Source organism: Bos javanicus, chromosome 2, assembly GCF_032452875.1.
Source record: "Bos javanicus breed banteng chromosome 2, ARS-OSU_banteng_1.0, whole genome shotgun sequence".
NCBI lineage: Eukaryota > Metazoa > Chordata > Mammalia > Artiodactyla > Bovidae > Bos > Bos javanicus.
The window spans coordinates 107,050,040-107,069,894 of record NC_083869.1 but is presented as its reverse complement, the minus strand read 5'-3'; the positions used below and the strand labels follow the sequence as shown (position 1 = coordinate 107,069,894).

At 56.6% G+C, this 19,855-nt stretch overlaps 2 protein-coding genes across 2 annotated transcripts; both read left to right on the top strand.

The window, feature by feature from the left end:
• Nucleotides 1–6,414: 6,414 nt before the first annotated feature.
• CRYBA2 (crystallin beta A2) lies at nucleotides 6,415–9,680 on the top strand. Its single transcript, XM_061385368.1, has 5 exons — nucleotides 6,415–6,486; nucleotides 6,662–6,826; nucleotides 7,639–7,780; nucleotides 8,868–9,010; nucleotides 9,478–9,680. The coding sequence occupies exons 2-5, from the start codon at nucleotides 6,666–6,668 to the stop codon at nucleotides 9,623–9,625; spliced, it is 594 nt and encodes a 197-aa protein (XP_061241352.1). The 5' UTR covers nucleotides 6,415–6,486; nucleotides 6,662–6,665; the 3' UTR covers nucleotides 9,626–9,680.
• Nucleotides 9,681–14,501: 4,821 nt separating this feature from the next.
• On the top strand, nucleotides 14,502–18,865 carry FEV (FEV transcription factor, ETS family member). The gene is made up of 3 exons (XM_061385281.1): nucleotides 14,502–14,647; nucleotides 15,391–15,465; nucleotides 17,713–18,865. Exons 1-3 carry the CDS (start codon nucleotides 14,596–14,598, stop codon nucleotides 18,297–18,299), a joined length of 714 nt encoding a protein of 237 aa, XP_061241265.1. The 5' UTR covers nucleotides 14,502–14,595; the 3' UTR covers nucleotides 18,300–18,865.
• Nucleotides 18,866–19,855: the final 990 nt, after the last annotated feature.

The window sequence follows — 19,855 nt, the reverse complement described above, 5'->3', positions numbered from 1 at the left end:
ATGAAAACAGCCTCCATCCCAAGCCGTGTCATCGGGATGGGGAGATGCTACCCACAGCAAAGGAGAAAGAGGTGACTTCTACCTGAGCTGCAACTGTGATCCAGGGCTGGGGGGGAGGTGACACTCCTCTCTCAGGGACACCCGTATTGCCCCAGTAAAGGGCAGAAGGTGAAGAAGGGCAAAGCTCAGGCCACAGTGAGGAGTGAGGGGTGTGGGTCTGACTTTATCCCTCCCCCTTTCTCTCTTGGCCACCACTGGATAGACAGCTGCGGCAGCTGCCCCTGGCCCCACTGCCCAGGTGTGGGGTTCTGCCCAGCCTTGGAACTTCTGGGTGTGGAGGCCGCCCAGGGTCTGTGTGAAGTGTGGGGACCCAGAGTGGAGGCTCTGGGTTGCGGGGGGTGTTGTACACAAGCGCTAATCCCCAATCGGGCCAAGGCAGAACCAGAGCCTCACTGACCTTCTCGGAGATTAGTCCCCATGACAACAGTGGCAACTCGCCCCCTCATTCTGGCTAGGCCAGGTGTGTGTAAAGGGTGGGGAATGGAGGGGCAGGCAGAGGCTGGGGGAGGAGGGAAGGGAGTCTTCCTGAGGCATCACAGGATCACAGGAGTAAGGGTTGGGAGGCCCCTCCAGGATCAGCAGTTAGCTTAGTTTTCAGGTACAAAACTGTGGCCCCAAAAGAGGAAGTGACCCACCCAAGACCACATATGGAGCCAGGAAAAGCGCTGGGACCACAAGTCAGGTCTCTGGTTCCATCTGGAGAGCAGAGGACTGAGCAAAACAAAAGAAATATGTATATCCCCCACCCTCCCCTCACTGAGCTCATCATTAGAGTGGCTCTAATAGGGTGAAGCAGGAAGGCTCCCCATTCTGAGAGCCAGGCTGCCTTCCACAGGGCATGTATTGGATGGGGGGACATATATGGGATGCAGAGGGGGAATGCAGCTAGGCTCGCTGCCCTGACTCCTCCCCACAACCCAGCCCACCCCCAGGAGCAGGGGGCACGGGAGGGGAGCAACAGGACAGCAAAGACAGTTATAACCACAGCCACCACAACGGGAACAGTGAACATTTATTTGATACGGGTCAGTGCTGGGTTTTACATGCATTTAAATCTTCACAATTTTAAAGGGAAAATTTGAGAAGTACAAGTTCATCCAGCTTATTAGCAGGGGAGCTTGGATTTGAACCCAGGACACTGCCCACACTCTTAACCCTCCAGTGTCTGTATGATCGTGATGGGGTGACTCTGATGACCGTGGAGTGGGTGGTATGCACAATGAAGGTCTAGGAGGCACCCAGCACGGTGGCTGAAACACCGTACATTTGACTAAATATTTAAGGAATAAAGGAGCGAACAAAAGTCTGCTGTCTGCCTGTAAATGAGCATGACTGTTGAGCCTAGGAGAGACCATCCACATGGGACGCATGTGGGATCCGTCTGTGTGAATGTGTGCACGTGTGTGCCCTCTCCCTGCAAGCCCCGCGGTTCTGCTTCTGGGTGAGTGGGTGGTGGTGAAAGCTGCCCCCACCTCCCTGGATGGGGCCAGTTCTCCCATCCCTCTGAGGGCTAGAGAAGAGGCGCTCTGCTGACTGAGGGACGGGATGAGGAGTCTGTGTGGGAGGGGCTCTCACCCCTTCCGGACCCACCTCTTTCAGGCCCAGCTGTCAGACCCAGCCTGAGCTGCGCTGGTCTCTCACCCGTGTTATCTCTGTCTCCCAGGAGACTAGCCCTCACAGCCCCGGGGAAGGTGCTCATTGCCTGTTCCCTGCTCCCTCCCGATCTTGGGTGGGGGTGGGGAGTGGAGGAGCAGGGCTGCAAAGGAGGGGCTGGTGACAGGACAGGGTGGGGGAAGGCACCATTCACAGAATTTGCATCTGCAGTCACCAAAGCCCTGGCTGATTTGCCAGTGAAATGAAGGAAAGGGGTGGGAGCAGGCAGACTCGAGGACATTGGCCACCGGGCAGGGGCCCTCTCAGCTGCCCAGCAGTACTGTGAAGTGGGGCTGTTCAAGGGATGGGGCCCTATGTGAGGAGGGTGTCACTTCTCCAGGGATTCTCAGCACCTTTACCTGGGATGGAGACCTCAGTGAGAGTCCAGGGTTGCATTTGAGGGTTTCTTCGTCAGATCTACATTTCCCTGTATGGGATGGGCATCTGAGTGGGATCCAGGACCTCACTGAAGATACAGGACTGAGTCTTAGGGCTGCTCTGTGGGATCTTAGGGTGCTTCTGAGATGAGTGCTTTAGTAGAATCACGGAGAGGAGGAATCCGGAGGATTTCTTTGTGGGACCAAAGGTCCCTATATGAGACGAAGGACTGGATAGGGTGGCAAGTTCTCTTTAGGTAATGAGATCCTGATGAGATCTTGAGGTCTCTTGGATGTGTAGACCTGAGGACACTTTCTTTTTTCTTTTTTTTTTTTTGTCTACCTAACTCCCTCCTCCACCCCTTCCCCATGAGAGGCTGTGGATGTGGAGGAGGTAGGGGTGACGGTGCTGAGCTGGCAAACAAAGCCACCTGTGCATCCATCCTTCAGGAAGCCCTGAGCACAACTGATCTGGGAAAACAAACAGGACCAGCTGCTGGGGGGCGGGGTGCGGAAGGGGCTAGAGAGGAGTGGGTGGGGGAGGCTTGGGAGGCTGGAGATGGATCAGCTGGTGGAGGAAGGAAGCAGGAAGGGGGTCCCCAGTACCAGAAAGGGACAAGGATCCCAGAGCCCCATTCTAGCACTCCGGGCAGGGCTGCCCGACAATGCTTTTCCCTCAGAGGTTCTTCCCTTTCTTGATGACTATGAGGACCACCAGAACCAGAGAGGGGTCTGGAGGGACGTGAGGAGCCTGAGAGAGGTCTAGAAATCCAGGCAAATGGCTATGGGCAGTGTTGGTAGCTATGCCCATTTCTGAGAAAACCGGTGAGGACAGGTAGAACTGAAAGCCATTGACTATAGTGTATCGGTGGTGGGACCTATACACCATTTTCCTGATGAGAGAACTGAGGCAGAGGAGGGAAGAGGCCAGCTAGTGCCTCACAGCCACTTAGTGCAGAGCCAAGACTAGATTTTAGGACTAGGAGATAAGCCATGACTATTCTCACACACAGGTCTCCATCGCAAATTCCAGCTGGAATTCTAACTTGGATCTCAACTGTGTTATCTCCCCTCAAGCCTTTGGACACACACAGATACACACACACACACCACACATCTCCTGTGGAATATGGTGATCCCACCAACACCTGGACTGGAAATTGCCCTCCCAGCCCCAGCTCCTGAACACACAGCGACTGGCCTCTGACAAACACCCCCGCACCCTCGGGACTAGCACTCACCGTCCGCGTCACTGACCAGCGCAGACGCACAGCCTGACGCACTCGCCTCCCGCGCCTCCAGACCTCAGCCTCCCATCAACTCCCACTTCCATTGCCCGCGCGGCTCTGGCCTTTGAGCGGGCGTTCCACCCAGCGCGGCCCGCGCGCCCCCCCTGGTGGCCGAGTCCAGACTTGCTGGATAGAGACCGGGGAGGAACAGAGAATGTAGAAGAGAGATTCTTTCGATCCCTCGCGTGTCACCATTGCGACAGCCCCACTTGTGAAACCGAGACCAAGTGCTTGGAGACGAAGAGTCTAGGACTGTTTCTTGCCTCTTTAGATATTGTGCGTTTCCCCTTTTCTTGGCTTGGGAAAAGTATACCCTATTTGACCACATCCCCTCTAGCACAGGGAGTCAGGGGACTGGGCGTGGTTCTGACCTCACCTGCAATCAAATTGGGGTTGTCCCTGCTCTGATTCCAAAACTTCCAAGCTGGACTTTACTCCCTGTGTTTTAGGGCCTTGTGCTTTTGGCCTTCACCTTCACACACATCGGGATCCTGGACAGCAATTTCTCAACAGTGAAAAGAGAGACTCAAGGGGGACCCCAATACCCCCATGCCTGTTCTCAGCATGCCAGAATTTCAAGACTGAGGAGGTTGGCAGGATGGGTGAAAGATCACCCCCAATTCACGGCAGCATTTCCTCTACACAACTTTCCCCGGGGACCTTTGGCCCAACCTGAGCACCCTGTCCACTCACTCATTTGAGACATTTTATTGAGCAACTTCTATGTGTCCTGGACTGTGCTAGGATGGAGAGAAACAACTGAAAACAAGAGTTACACAGCCCCTGCCCCTTTAAATGGAGCTTACACTCTAGTACAAAAGGAAACACTCCGTACAGTCATCCACAGAAGATGAAAAAGACAACTTTACAGAATAATAAATGCTATAAAGAAAATAGGGTGATGTGAAGGACAGTAAATGTCAGGCACAGCATGACCCAGGTGATGAAAAAGGAGCCAGCACCATGCCAAGACCTTGTGACTAAGACACTCCAGGTAACAGGAACCGCCAATGCAGAGGCTCTGAGGCTGGAGTGAGGATGGCAGTTTTGAGAAAGCGTGGAAGACAGTGTGGTTTGACTTCTGAATCTGTAGCATCTGCATCTGGCCTGTGAGCCCCTTTAGTCACCAGAAGTTGGGTGGCAAAGCACTCCAGTCTTATCATGCTCTAACACTGGCTAGCTGTGTGGATTTGGAAAAGGCCCTGTGCCTCTGGGAGCCTCTTCCACATTTCCACATAGTAAGTTCATCCAAACTTACCATGTTGGACTTTTGAGCCTATAAGGGAAGCACTTGGTTCATGAGCAAAACGAAGTATTAGTTCCCTTCTTTCTCATCCCTACACTTCTTCTGGCATACCCCCTTCATTAAGGAAAATACAATTTTGCCAGAAACGTTTGTGGCTCGACAGCCATGATGGTTAGGAAATTCTGCTGCAAGTTGTAAGGAAATTTCTTTCCTGGAACTTGCCTTGGGGGTTCCAAGCCTTTCCCCTTAAATTTCTCCCTCCCCAGACCCTACCTTTCCCCTGCCCCCCTCCCACAATGCAGTGGGTTTGGGGTTAAGAGCCTAGGAGGCCGAGTCGTGCCTACTCCCTGGAGTCGGACTCTTTGTGACCCCTCAGACTGTAGCCCGCCAGGTTCCTCTCTCCATGGGATTCTCCAGACAAGAATACTGGAGTGAGTTGCTATTTCCTACTCCAGGCGATCTTCCCATCATAGGGATCCTACCCCATCTCTTGTGTCTCCTGCATTGGCAGGTGGATTCTTTACCACTGCGCCACGTGGGAAATCAAGAGCCTAAGATCTGTAGTCAAAACGGAAACCCCAGGGTCACACTTCAGCTGGGCCACTTCTCAGTTGTGACACCTCCCGGACTGCGTCCAGGTGTTACCCTCTGGACCGCAGGATCTTCTGTGAAACGTCAGCCAACAGCAGCGTCTGCCTCAACAGATAGGTGCGATAATTAGTTGAGATCACTCACGTAAAAGCTCTGAGCGGAGGGTGTGACCTAGGCGCTCAATAATCAGCTGCTAGCTCTCAGGCTGAAGTTGAGGCCGGGGGGTCCCAGACCCAGGAGCTCTGCCTGGTGGCGGGCCGCGTCGCAGTTCCAGCCGCGCATCAGTCGAAAGCGTTTTTACCTACCTACTACAGCGCATCACTAAGCAGGCAGCATCACTAGGAACAAAGCTCGTGGAGATCGTGATGGAATTCCAGCTGAGCTATTTCAAATCCTAAAAGATGATGCTGTTAAAGTGCTGTACTCAATATGCCAGCAAATTTGGAAAACTCATCAGTGGTCACAGGAGTGCAAAAAGTCAGTCTGCATTCCAATCCCAAAGAAAGGTAATGCCAAACAGCGTTCAAACGACCGCCACTCCCTAAACGCTTTGTAAATCCGTGCCTTCCCCCGGGCGCTTCATTCCCTTCGCTCAGCGCCGTCTTGCGGCGAGTCTTGGTCATCGTCTCTTGTCAGCACCATTCTTCAGGAAAACTCTGGGAGCTCTGGCGCGGAGTCTGGGAACTCGAGCTTGAGAGGAGCAGGGCCGCGATGGCCCACCTTCCAGGGAAAAGAGGACTGAGCTTCGTAGGAAGGTCGCTTGTGAAGAGACTTGTCTACTTCCTCCCTAGCGTCGCCCCAAAGAGAAGCCTCGACCTAGGGCTGAAGAAAAGGTGGAGTTTAGACGCTGGGAAGAGCTTCAGCATCTCGAGTCGGGATAGCGCGGTTTTAGCGGGATGGTCACAGGGTGGCCTGGCACCTCTATCCCTGAGGGTCTGGGCCAGTGAGGGTGCGCCTTGCCTGGCTCAGGCCCCCCAGAAAGAAAAAGCGGAGTCAGCCTCGGCTGTGGCGGGCCCCGGACGTGTGTCTCAGCACTTTCTATTGTCATCCCCGAGGGCTGGGGCCAGGTCAGCGGCTGCGGGAAAGGCCTCGGCCCCACCCCCACGCCCGGGGACACCAGAGCTGACCTCAGCCTGCCCGCTGACTCAGCTCCCCCTACCCGGGCGGGAGAGGGTGCGGGGAGGGGGCGAGGCCTGGTATAAAGCCCCGCACGCCCAGCCCTCGCGCAGCCTCTCCATTTCCGTCGGTACCGCGCTCGCCCACCTACCTGGTGAATATTCGGAGCTGGGGCGGGGTCTATTTGGGCGGGGAGGGCGAGATGGAAAAGAGCTGCTAGCAGCTCGGGTCCAAACCGCGGGTCCTTCACCTCCCACCGGGATCGGGCGGGTCTGGGCCGGGAGGGGGCCCTGGGGACGCTGAGCGCCTGGTCCCGTCCTTGTCCACAGCGCCATGAGCAGCGCCCCGGCGCAGGGTCCCGCGCCCGCCAGCCTCACGCTCTGGGATGAGGAGGACTTCCAGGGCCGCCGCTGCAGGCTGCTGAGTGACTGCGCCAACATCGGCGAGCGCGGAGGCCTGCGCCGGGTGCGCTCGGTCAAGGTGGAAAATGGCGCGTGAGTGATGCCCCCGGCATGGTTGGGCTGGGTTGAGAGGCGCCAGGCTCCCCTGGCCCAAGCTCCGAAACTGGGACCTTGACTCCCAGCCCTCCATTCCCCAGACTGTAGAGAAACCTTGCCTGAGAGAGACCCACCAAGATGGAAAAACCCTAGGTGTCCTCAAAACTCCCCACCAGCCCCAAGACAAATCACGAGACAGACTGTATCCTCGTGCGAGCCAAAGGGATAAAGGCAAGAAGCAACCCTTGGCAGGACTCCGTGAGGCCAGCTTGAGCCCTGAAGGGGTTAGTTCACAGCATAGTTTTGTCCTCTCCAAAGTTAGATGTCTCTAAGCTTCTTTTAACAACAACAACAACAAAAAGCCAAGTCCCTTCCACTCCCCCCACCCTGGCTTCCTAGAGACGGCCCTCGGGAAAGCTGAGGTCCCAGAGCTATTACAGTTTGTTGCTATCACAGGTTGCTACCACAGGTTAGGGGCTCCCTACACCTACATTTGCAGGGACCTATCCTTGAGGTAGACATGTTTGTTCGAGTGATTCTCATAGACTGGAAAATTCTTTCCAGCCTGGGAGCCCTGAGCTGGAATCCTGGACCCCTCCAGCCCCAGATAGCAGCCGGCTTTGGGTTTCTAGCCTCTAGAGGGACTGGGTTGCCTTGGGATGAGAGTGTCAGGGGAAGGGCCTGAGGTGGAGGAAAAGATTGGTTTTCCTAGCAAGCAAGGGGGTGTGAGGCTGGAGGGTGGGGGTTGGGGAGAGAGGAATGAATGAAGCTGGAGCAGAGGCCTCCCAGCTTCCCTTATCTTCCCCCAGTTGGGTGGCCTTTGAGTACCCTGACTTCCAAGGACAGCAGTTCATTCTAGAGAAGGGTGACTATCCTCGCTGGAGTGCCTGGAGCGGCAGTGCCGGCCACCACAGCGACCAGCTGCTCTCCTTCCGGCCAGTGCTCTGCGCGGTAAGCACAGCCCTCCCCCTCCTCCCCTGCAGCCTAGCTCCAGGTCCTGGCTCCACCACAGCACCTGGGAAAGACCATCCACTCAGTGTACAGGGGTGTGTAAACACAACTCCTAGACGGGTAGTAGCGGCATTACTTCTCAGAACCAGAGAGTTCTCCAAAAGTTTAAAATGTGGGCTAAACCAGGCGTCAGAAATCAGCACCATGGACAGCCCCACAACCGTGAAGGTCTTGAGCTCCATTTCTCACTTCCAGTCGTTCACACTCATCAGCGAGCGCTTTTGTTTTCACACAGCCCTGTGAGGTCGGGGTAACTGTTGTTAACCTTATACATTGGTGTGGAAATGGGGCTCGAAGGGCAAAGTGGTTTACCTCTGCTCGCAAAACTTAACATGCAGACAAGACTAGAACTCAATCAGGGATCAAGGTTGGAAAAGGGATGGTCTGGGTGTGTATGTTTCGGGGAGGGGGGGAAAGGGTTGTTAGTGAATCAAATATACTGGAGGGGAGGATCTGGGGCTGTGGGGTGGAGGACAGAGAGCAGGTACTGACTCAGGCCAGGTTCTCCATTCCAGGAAGCCAAGGAGTCCTGCAGGGAGAAGGTCCTGGAACAAGGGGAGCCCAGACTCAACAAACACTGATGATTCTGCCATCACTCTTTGCTGAGTCCTACCCTATGAGTGGCTATGCCCAGGGTCCTGGGCAGGGGAGTGGATAGTCAATGAGACCTTTGGGAAACTGTCTTGCATAGTGGACCAGATTTCTCTTAGGACCTCTAATTTTCCTCCTGCAAAACAGGTCCATGTCACAAGATTCTTTATTTTTGACCTGGAAGGGTCTCTGGAAATCTCCCTTCTAGTCTCACCACCCCAATCCAAAGCCATAGAAGGGACCAGGCTTGGGACTTCTGAGCACCCCAGCTTCTCAGACTGATATGGAGCTGATGGAGTGAACTCTGGGTGTGCTTGTAGACCCTGTCTTCACTGCTTGTGTTGGGCAGGAGGACTGGAGGAGTGGGGCTGAGAATGTATCCATTAGCACCTCTTTGGAGGGTCTGACCTGTCCACTTCCCCTTCTCGTTCCTCAGAACCACAGTGACAGTCGTGTGACACTGTTTGAGGGGGAAAACTTCCAGGGCTGCAAGTTTGAACTCAATGATGACTACCCATCCCTGCCTTCCATGGGCTGGGCCAGCAAGGATGTGGGTTCCCTCAAAGTCAGCTCTGGAGCGTGAGTCCTGGGACTGCAACAGGGGAGTAAAGCAGGGAGGCAATGGGGACCAGGGAGGAGGGTGAGGAAAGGTGACAGTGCTAAGAGACACAATGAACATACATGTTGGGGGATGGGGAATTGGAGGAGTGAGGTCGTGGGAGACTTAGAGGCAAGGGGAAGTGAGATGATGGAGAAGATGGGGGCAGGTAATAGGGGAATAGGAGTCAGGGGAGCAGTGTGGGGTAGAGGAAGGAATCGAAAACCTGAGTGAGGAGGCAATGGAGGGTGGGAATAGGCGATGAGAGGAGGAAGATGTTAGGAAGACCTGGAGCAGTAGACAGGGCAGGGAGAGACCATGTAGGGAAAACTGAAGCCATGATTTTGGAGGTGGGAATTGGGAGCTGAGAAAGGAGGACCGGCAATGGAGACATCACTGGGGGTGGGGGCAGAGCCTACTTATCACCTCTGTGCCTTCACTCGTCTAGGTGGGTGGCCTACCAGTATCCGGGCTACCGGGGCTACCAGTACGTGTTGGAGCGGGACCACCACAGTGGGGAGTTCCGTAACTACAGCGAATTCGGCACTCAGGCCCACACCGGGCAGCTGCAGTCCATCCGGAGAGTCCAGCACTAAGTTTCACAGCCCCAGCGCCTCCCCTGAGGACCCTCAATAAAGGCTCCTGAACCTGCCTGCCCCTCTTGCCTCCTTCTCGGTGCCTTGCTTTGTGATCTTCACCCTCATCTTTCTAAGAGTCTTTCTCTGCCAGCCTAACCATTCCTTTGGGCTCCAGGATCCTTGACTATGGGGCCTACACTGGCTTAGGATCTAAGTGGCTGAGATGGGGCTGAGATGAAACTGCTGTTAACCATCCTGAGGAACTTGTTAAATGCAGCCAGCCCCATACCTCTCCATGATAGAGACCTATCAGCTTGGACCAGGGGGTCCTGCTAGCCCAGATAGCACCTTTGCCATCCCCTGGTTTGAGTGCACACGATGCCATGGCAGGGCTCGTAGCTGAATTTCAACCTTCACACAGCCTCCCTGGGCCAGGCACCATCATACAGGGCAGGGCGTCCTTAACTCTGTGCAGGAGCCCCTTTGGGCTCCTCTCTAACCCCCACCCCTCACAGGCATTTCCAGCCTTTCTCTTCATCCTGGCTCCCTATCCAGCCTGAGGGAAACTTGCACCCATTTCCCAGTTATGTAGAATCTCCGCCAGACAGAGCAAGGGTGTGAGAGGGGTAATTGGTGGGAGGTCCCACTGCCTTCTAGGGGAGACATCCTATCTCTAAGCTGAGCCTCAGACCCTTTGAATAGCAATCCTTCATGTGGTAGTGAACTCAAGCATTTTACAAAACATCTTCATACCTTGCCTCTCGGCTGTCTCAAACAACTCCCTCCTCATTCTTCCTTCCCACTCTTCAGAAGACCCATGAGCTGGAGAGACCACCCCCAAGTCACTGACCACAGCGGGCCTGCGTTCTGGGGTAGGTGGTAGAAGCTCATAGCCATGTTTTTGGGGCTGAGTGTGGTAGCAGCCATTAGAGTCCATGGCACCAGTATAGCTTCTTCCTAGTTCCCTCTTTGACCCAGTTTATGATCATCTCAGCCCCATATAGGCAGGATATTCAAGACCCTTGGGATGCCCTTCATCCTGTCCCTCAGGGATGCTTGAGTTTTCAAGCCCCTAGTGGATATAGCCACAGGGAGGGTTGGCCCAGATCATTGCCTCTGTCTGGGAGAGTCAAGGCAATGTTGAAGAAAACTCAGACTTGGACCTGGGCAGTTTCAGGGGCCCAGCTGGGCAAAGTTAGGCATCAGCTCCCTTGGGAAGACTCCCCGGACCGGAAGTCAGAACACCTGGGACCCAGCCACATAACATACCCGAGCCTCAATTCCCTCACTTGGAAACTGGAGCTGCAGATTCCTGCCTTGTCTCTCTCACAGGACAAGGATTGTGAGGATTCAAGGAGAACCCCCTGAAAATGCTTGTGATTCAGAAAAGCACTAGGACAGTTACCATAGGCCCTGCCTTCCCCCATGGATCTCAAGGTTGGGTCAGAGGACCAAGGACAGAGTTCTAGATAGAGTATGAATTCTGCTTTATACCTGGGTGGGTTTGAGAGTCCATGGCCCTTCTTGCATTTAATCCTCCTAACAGTTTCCATTCTTCACCAATTTCACCAATGCAGAAACTGGAACTCCTCAGAGAAGGAGAAGCCTTAAATGGATGAGGTTATCTATTTAATTGGTGACAAAGCCAGGACCTGAACACAGGGCTTCTGACCCCAAATCCAGGCTGTTAAGTGGAGGCTCATCTGAGCTGTGGTCAAAAGCCTCAGGCCTCAGCAGAGCCCCAAACCTCTGTGGCCTCCAGAGGAGTCTGGGGTTCCTGCATGGTCACAGGCTCCTACCTGTGACCTATTACCTCGAGGGTTGGTAACAGTAACAGCTACATATATGCAGCTTTATCTGAGCACTCAGCATGTTATATAAGCCTAATAATTCTTTATAGTTTGTATTCTAATCCCTATCTAACAGATGAAGAGACTAAGGTACAGAGGTGATGTAATTTTCTCCAAAACCACACAAACTAGAAAATGGAAGAGTTGAGCCCAGACCCAGGCAAACTGGCCTCAGGGCCCAGCAAGTCATCTCCCCCACCACCTGCTTTGGGGCAGGCAATGGGCAAAGGGAGATCTGGGGTCCTCCATCAGCTGAACTGCCCTCCCTCCAGGAAGGTCCATGGTTACCAAAAACACCCAGCAAGATGCCTTTGGGAACGCAGTGTGACGCTGATCAGGGCGCACCCTGTCTCTAGGTCTCAGTGTCCCCACCTGTACAATGAAGGAGTCGGGGGAGCTAATATTTGTTGCAGCCGTTGCCAGCATGGATGGACCTTCTAGGTTTTCTTAGACCCTGGGGTCCAACTCTGCTCTCCACACCAGCAACTAAAGAGAAGGAGGCACAGATGCCAGGCTGGGCCTGGGTGTTTTCATCTTGCGTGCTTAGTCGTTCAGTCATGTCCAACTCTTTGAGACCCTTTGGACTGCAGCCTGCCAGGCTCCTCTGTCCATGAAATTTTCCAGGCAAAAAGAGTGGAGTGGATTGCCATTTCATTCTTTAGGGATCTTCCTGATCCAAGGATTGAACTTGCATCTCGCAGGGATCCATGTCTGCCGTGTCTCTTGCATTGCAGGCAGATTCTTTACCCACAAAGCCACCAGGGAACCACCTTCCCATCCTCCTGTTCTGGGCAGGCTGATGGGATGTGCAGAACCCGGTGGAACCCACACCCTGTCAGGTGGGAGGTGATGGTGGAAGCTGCCTAGACCTGCTCATTGGATGCACTCAGCCAAAGGTCAAAGGGGATGGAAAAAGTCATCACATTTCTAGGGACGCAGCCAAGATCCACATGAGGTCGGGGCTCACCCATCACTCCCTCACAAAGTCTTCCGAGAGCCCACCCATGCCTTCAGCCCCTCAGTCCTCAGGGAGGTGAGGCAGAGCCTGAGGTGTTGGTTCTTCACCAGCTCGGACCTGGGATGTCTGGACAGACCCCCACTCTAAGTGCCTCTCCTTTCGCCCTCAGCTTTCTGCTGAGACCATTAAATGAGTGAAACTTTCTGCCTCCCCACTCTTGCAACGCTCATCTCCTGCTTCTCATATTCTATCTGGGGAAGTCACAGAAGGCTTGAAGGAGAGGGAGTAAGACTTTGGCCCCACCCTCAAGATGCTCTGCTCCTTCGAAGCCCTGAATTTTGTCCCCAGCCAGCATCCCAACCGCTCATCTTTTCCCCACAGGATTCCACCTCCACATCCTGAAGCCTCCATCCATATCCCTTGAGGATCCTCTAGGGTCCTGGGATTCCCCCATTTCCTCCCACACTCCTCCTTGGCTCCTTCTGATTTTTGTACCCTCCACCAGGAAGGAGGAACAACCCAGCAGTCACAGCAAGTAAAGAATGCGCAGGGTCCCCACCTCAAGCTGGACTTCCCAGCCATTCTCAGTCAGGCACCCCAGGACCAGGGATCTTACTGGTAACCTGCTCGCTCCAATCCAAGCGCCCTGAAGTCCAGGCCTCCTGTCTCCTCAAGTCAAGCAGTGGGAAAGAAAGGCTTTGCGTTTACCAGTTCTGCCTGGAGTCACCAGGTGCTGTATGGCTGCAGGTGGTGCTCCGGACCCAGAGCCTCATTTTCAGCCAGCATCCCTCCAAATGCACTTCTCCAGAGCCAGGAAGCCTCACCTGTACCCAGAGACTCCAGGCCACCACCTGGAACCACATACCCGCCTTTGTCCCTTTCCCAGAGTGGATTTACTTCCACTTTCCCCCGGTTGGGGGCCTTGTACAGTACACCTGTTTTCACTCCTCTTCTGCTAGAGCAAGGTGTCAATTGTAGCCTAGTTCAGGGATAATCAAGAGTAGTTGTTAGGGTAGATGGTTAAGCTGGGATGACAAGAGATGGGCAGAGATAGGAGAGAAGTGGTTATGGTGGGTGGGAATGGAAGGAAGATCACCTTCCATATGAGTCTACCATATGCCATAAATTAGTGGGAACAAATCAATGAGAAAAGGAAGGGAAAGAGGTAGAGAGGAGACAGAAGGGGAGATGGGGAGAGGAGGAGGAGGAGAGACTAAGTGAAAGAAGGAAAGACTTAGAAAAGGAGAGGAAGGGCAACCCACTAAAAGTTGTAAGGGAGACACCCCAGTGATGGCCCAGGGGCCTGGGAGCCCTGGAAAGACAGGAAACCTGGGGAAACAAGAGGGAATCAGTGAAGGAGATCGGGTCTTTAGGGAAGAGCAGAGAGTGGAGGAGGAGGAGGCAGAAGAAGCGAGGATGGAGGGGAGCAGATAAAGAGAGCAACGGCTGCCGACCCGGAGCGCAGAGACAGGCGAGAGGGAGGGAAGCGGAAATTTAAAAGTGAAGATGCAGATAACGCAGCCTGGAGACGGGAACCCGGGTAGGGGTGGGGGGAGGAAGGGGAGGAGAGTGGAGCAGTGAGGTGGGGGGAATGGATGAAGAGGAGTGAGCCTCCTCCTCCCCGCGTTGTGGCCCCGGGGGTCCGAGGTGGGGCCGGGGTAGTCCACCCCGTTGCTGTTTGCTCAGAGTCAGGGAGGCGGAAAAGAAATGGGCTCCTGACCCCTATCAGAGCGCCAGGCCCAGGCCCATCCCCCGCGCGTCTCCCGGGTTGCGGGGTGCGGGGGGCTGCCTGGTGCGCTTGGCTGCCGCGCTGCACGTTGGAGACTTTATTGCGATGGGGCGATAAGAGGGGCGGGGGCGGGGTCCGGGGGGCCGAGGCGGCAGCTCTTTAATTAAAACGGAAATTGCGGCCTCTGCCCGCGCTGGGGGCCGGAGGGTTCCGAACAGCCTGGTAGCTGGGAGCGTCGCTCCAGGACCCCCCTCCCCCGCACCCCACATCCCCCGCCACACTCGGGCAGCCCCCTCCCGCCCGGTCCTGCTGGACCCAGCGCCGCCTTCTTCTCCTTGTCACCTCGGTCGCCTCGGGCGGGGATCTGTGCCCCGGAGCTCAAAGCCTGACGCGATCCCCCCCTCTCCCATTCCCCCCCCCCCCACCTCCCACCACCCAGTTCCTGGCGGCGATGAGACAGAGCGGCGCCTCCCAGCCCCTGCTGATCAACATGTACCTGCCAGGTACCAGGGACCAGCTGGGGGCTGGAGGCACCGGGACCCGGGGCGGGAAATCTGGGTTAGGGCTTGGGACGGGGATGCTGGGGTCCAAGGGAAGGGGGCGCGGTCCAGAGACTCGGATCGCTGGCAGAACTGAGCCAGCTAGGGCATCAGGAAACCTTAAAAGCAGGTGGAGCGCTTTGAGGTTTAAGTGTGAGGTCTAGAGGACTTGAAGTGAGCACACTGAGAGCCTGGAAAGCCAGGAGCTCCGGCTCCGGGGGCTGAAAGAGCCTGGTAGGGGAGCAGGGGTCTTCAGTGTAGCAAGGGACTGAGTGTGAGTGCAGTGTTGGGAGGCTGTGGTCAGCCGGGCGTGGCCCGAGCGCCCTTGTGGCTCCTCACCTCCGAGCTCCGAGCGTTCCCACCAGCCCAGCCTTCCAGGCGTCCTCTCCTCTCCGGTGGGCTCTGCGCGCTCCAGATCGGCTGGCGCAAACCCCGCTCGGCTTTATAAGGCTCCCGCCGGCCCGTTCGGAAAGCGGATTTCCTTTTTCCTGGACGCGTTTCCTGACTTGGGCGTTATGGAGGGGCTCCGCACGGCGCGCGCCGGGGCCAGGCTCCGGGAGGAGGAGCCGGACGGATAGGGCCCCCAGCCTCTCGCCCGGGAACCATGGCACGCCCCTCTTTCTCCTTGAGCCTTGGCCTCGGGGTCTTTCGGTCAAGTCGGCAACCTCCGCCTGGATCCGCTTGACTCTTCTCTCTTGCTGCCACAGATCCCGTCGGAGACGGTCTCTTCAAGGAAGGAAAGAGCCCGGGTTGGGGACCGCTGAGCCCAGCGGTACAGAAAGGTGAGCTGGCCGCCGGAGTGTACGGGCAGAGTCGAGGATGGGGTCCCGGGGCACGCACCGCATACCGACAGGCGCCACTGTCACCCCAACGGCGGGTGGGAGCGATGTGGAACGCTGGGCTTTGGGAAACGGCGGGTCCGGGCCTGGTTGTGGGAAGACTGGCGGGGATGGTGGTGAACATTCATTTGGCCTTTGGCTCTGGTACCTTCTGAGACCCAGTGTTGACTCTGCAGGCCAGGGCAGGCTGAGAAGATCCTGCCGCCCCCACCCCACCCCGCCCCACCCCTTTTCAGCTGGGAATATTTCTTTCCTGCTCTGGTGCTTGGTGTCCTTTCCCTACTGGCAGCAGGAGCACAAGGCTTGGACACCACCCAGCAAGGTGACCCCGGAGAAGTACTCTCAGGCCACTCCAGGCTGAGTCACCATTAGCACCAGGGCCAGCGCCCACCTGCCTCACTGGCCTGGCCAGCCGGGCTCTGTGAGCCAAGTCCTCTAGGCCATTTCAGTTGATTTCCAGCTTCCGCCATCCGCCCTTGGCTGGTCGCTAAATTACCCTTGGCTTTGCCATGTTGGCAGCAGGACCTGGCTGACCTACCAGGTAAAGCCTCCCCACTGGTCCCTGCCCAGTTGGTACCCTGTGCGTAGTCACTCAGTCATGTCCGACTCTTTGTGACCCTTTGGACTATAGCCCGCCAGGCTCGTCTGTCCATGGGATTTTCCAGGCATGAATTAGTGGAGTGGGTTGCCATTTTCTTCTCCAGGGGATCTTCCCGAACCAGAGACTGAAGGTGAATCTCCTGTGTCTCCTGCATTGCAGGCAGATTCTTTACCAGGGGAAGCCCCACAGTTGGTACCCTAGATCTTATCAAGTGACCAATAATTACCATGACCAGAAAAACAAGGCCAGCGACTGCTTTATCTAAAAGGGAACACAACACCCAGCCGGAATGAGTTTCCAAGCCTCTACACCTCTCAGTACCAGATGCACATTTCCCCCACCCCTTGCCATGCTTCTGACCTTAAAATTCAGTCCTCCTGACCTGGAGCCAGGGAGCCCCTCCCAGAGCTGGTGTGGAAGGATTGGGGTCGAAATTATGTGGAGGGCAGCATCTGGGTTCTGAGGAAGTCACTGAAAAAAGAAGAGAGCTTCACCAGGCTCAATTTAAAACAATAACCAGACAACTTCAAGGAAAATCCATTTTATTCTAAAACTGTGTGTATGTATATGTGCCGGTAGGTGCAAGGACTGGGGTGGGTGGGGGTGGGCTGGTGGGGAGGGGTGGTTAATTCTATCAAGATTTTTCTCTGCTTGTCTGACTGAGGCTCCAAGACAGAGAAACAGGAGTTCTCACTACCCACTTATCTGGGAAAACCTCCTGGCCCTTTCTAGCAACCCTGAAAATCTGGACAGGTCAGAAGGGCCTGGAGATTGGCCAAAGATGGGGCGGAGGCAGGGAGCCAAGCACAGAAGTGTCTGGGTCTCCTCTCTTGAGAGCTGTGTATCATGTCCCCAGGGAACTGTGACACCTTGGTACGCTGGGAATCCTGCCTGTTTCAGAAAAAAAAAAAAAAGGCTGAACTGGAGTAGCCCCAGCACCAGATGCTGGCAAGGGTGGGAGACTTTAGAGGCTGCCGTTCCTCTCACACTTAGGGAGCCACTGTCCCCATCCCAGTCTTACATGGTATGGCAAGGAAGCCAGACATCACCTCTTCTTCACTTCAGGCAGAGGGTCCAAGTGTATGCCTTGTCTCTTGGGCCGAGTGATCCTGCTGCAGGCCGACTTCTTCCCTTTGGATCTCTGGACGTGGTCCAGCAGGATGTGGCCAGCTAACCGCCTATGTAGGCTACCCCGAGCGGTTGTGCAGGCTCTGCACCGAGTAAGGGCTCTCAGGCCGAGGGTCTGACATTCCGCCTTCACTTACCCCCAAAAGCCCTGTGCCTTGGAGTACCGCTGCCCCCACATGGAACAAGTGATGCTCTCCCTTCACTCCCTAATTCTTACAAAGCTGTGCGCCCTGGGGTTGTGTTTCCATTGTGCGAAAGCGCGGTACTGCCTAGGGACGGCTTTACTGACCATCTCCTCCCTGGTCAGCCACTCAGCTGGACGTGCCCTTTTCCTCCCTGACACCGATCCCCACATCCGACTTGCGGGGGAGGGGGGTGAGTGGTGGGTTCTCACACCCCACCTCTTCCCCGCCGCTCGCCTCCCTCATTCCGCCTGTGGTTGACCGCCCCCTTCCCCACAGGCAGCGGCCAGATCCAGTTATGGCAGTTTCTGCTGGAGCTGCTGGCTGACCGCGCCAACGCCGGCTGCATCGCCTGGGAGGGCGGCCACGGCGAGTTCAAACTCACCGACCCGGACGAGGTGGCGCGGCGCTGGGGCGAGCGCAAGAGCAAGCCCAACATGAACTACGACAAGCTGAGCCGCGCGCTGCGCTATTACTACGACAAGAACATCATGAGCAAGGTGCACGGCAAGCGCTACGCCTACCGCTTCGACTTCCAGGGCCTGGCGCAGGCCTGCCAGCCGCCCCCCGCTCACGCCCACGCCGCCGCCGCCGCCGCCGCCGCCGCCGCGGCCGCCCAGGACGGCGCGCTCTACAAGCTGCCGGCCGGCCTGGCCCCGCTGCCCTTCCCTGGCCTCTCCAAACTCAACCTCATGGCCGCTTCGGCCGGCGTCGCGCCCGCCGGCTTCTCCTACTGGCCGGGCCCGGGCCCCGCCGCCACGGCCGCCGCCACCGCTGCGCTCTACCCCAGCCCGGGCTTGCAGCCCCCGCCCGGGCCTTTCGGCGCGGTGGCCGCGGCCTCGCATCTGGGGGGCCATTACCACTAGACCGGGCGCCCCGGGGGCCTCTCCCAGCCTCCGGGAGCCTCGCTCAATTCCACCCACATACGGGAGAGGGGGCCGGGGCCTCCCCTCCGTTCTTTCCAGCTCAGATTTAATTCCACCCGCTGCACCCAGCCCCGGGGGGAAGGGACTGACGTCGCCTCAGTCTTCCTTTACCACGGGATTTGCCCCCGCCTCGTCCCTCAGCCCCCGAGGGAGGGTGACTGTGCCCCCACTTCTAACCTTCTAGACTCCAGGTCCCTGCGTCTCTCCGGATTTTCCCTCCCCTCCGTCTGTGCTTCCCTCTGGCTCCTGGAAGCCCCTTCGATATGACCCCTCTCTCGAATTCCAAATCTTTTCTCATGCCCAACCCCCCCCCCCCCACCACCCCCGGCCCCTCGATGCCCAGCTCAGTCCACCTTCTCCTCTCCCGGCACCTCACACACTTCTAGGTAGCTTCCAGGCCCCCTTCCTCCCCACCCCCAACCCTCCCGCAGTACTGCGGTGTGTTTCTATTCCCTTCCAGACCTATTAAAGCTCCGAAGCTCCCCGCTGCCTCCTCTCTCTGTTCGTAGCTGCCCCAGAAACTTGGGGAGGGGGGGCGGATAGGGGCAGGGGTAGGGGCAGGAAGGTAACCAGACGCCCAGCTCAGGCGTGCGCAGAAAGGCCTGGCAAGGAAAAGCTCCAGAGAATGAGGGCCGGCAGGCTTGGGTGCTACTGGAGGGAAGTGCAGAGCTCCTAGTGAGTGGGTTCCAGCTGCAGCCCCCCTCCTCCCTTGCAACCGACCCCTCCTCCGCCTGCCTTGCCAGGCCTTCCGCTTGCCCCTTCTCACCTTACCCCATCCTGACTTCTCCCAACGCGCCCTGGCATCCCACCTACCCTCATCGCACCCGTCCTTCCACAAGTTCCTTCCCTCATCCCAACCTCCACCCCAACTTATCTTGTCGTCTTCACATCATCTCAACCATCCCTCAGTCACCATTTCATCCCCTTCCCCACCTCCCCTCTCCTCCCTCTCCTACCCTCACCTAGACTTGTTTTCTCACTCCCACTCACCACCCCCCTCCCCCGCCCGCCGGCAGCATCTCCAACGTTCTGTTTTTCTCTGGATCTGCATTCTTTTTCAGAGGGGAACCTCCCTCTCTGCGCCGGCCTCTCCCCTCTGGGCTTGCGGCTGCAAACCTCCTTCTCGCGGGTGGCGCGCGCCCTCTGCTGGTCTGAGAAAGACAAGCCAGAGCCGGGTTTTGCAGCTAAGCTGAGGATCCGACATGCGTGCGTGCGTGCTCAGCCGCTTCAGTCGCGTCGACTCTTCGCGACCCTATGGGCTGTAGCCCGCCAGGCTCCTCTGTCCAGGGGATTCTCCAGGCAACAACACTGGAGTGGGTTTCCATGTCCTCCTCCAGGGGATCTTCCCGACCCAGGGATCGAACCCTCGTCCTTTATGACTCCTGCATTGGCAGGCGGGTTCTTTACCACTAGTGCCACCTGGGAAGCCAAATTTGGCTTTCAGAGAGGAGGGCAAAGGAGCCCTGCATCCCAGGTCTCACCTCGAGAAACCTGAG

Coding starts and splice junctions, on each gene's coding strand:
- CRYBA2 (XM_061385368.1), top strand. CDS start 6,666: ATGAGCAGCGCCCCGGCGCAGGGTCCCGCGCCCGCCAGCCTCACGCTC. Junction 6,827..7,638: donor GTCAAGGTGGAAAATGGCGC/GTGAGTGATGCC, acceptor ATCTTCCCCCAG/TTGGGTGGCCTTTGAGTACC. Junction 9,011..9,477: donor CTCAAAGTCAGCTCTGGAGC/GTGAGTCCTGGG, acceptor TCACTCGTCTAG/GTGGGTGGCCTACCAGTATC.
- FEV (XM_061385281.1), top strand. CDS start 14,596: ATGAGACAGAGCGGCGCCTCCCAGCCCCTGCTGATCAACATGTACCTG. Junction 14,648..15,390: donor GATCAACATGTACCTGCCAG/GTACCAGGGACC, acceptor TTGCTGCCACAG/ATCCCGTCGGAGACGGTCTC. Junction 15,466..17,712: donor GAGCCCAGCGGTACAGAAAG/GTGAGCTGGCCG, acceptor CCTTCCCCACAG/GCAGCGGCCAGATCCAGTTA.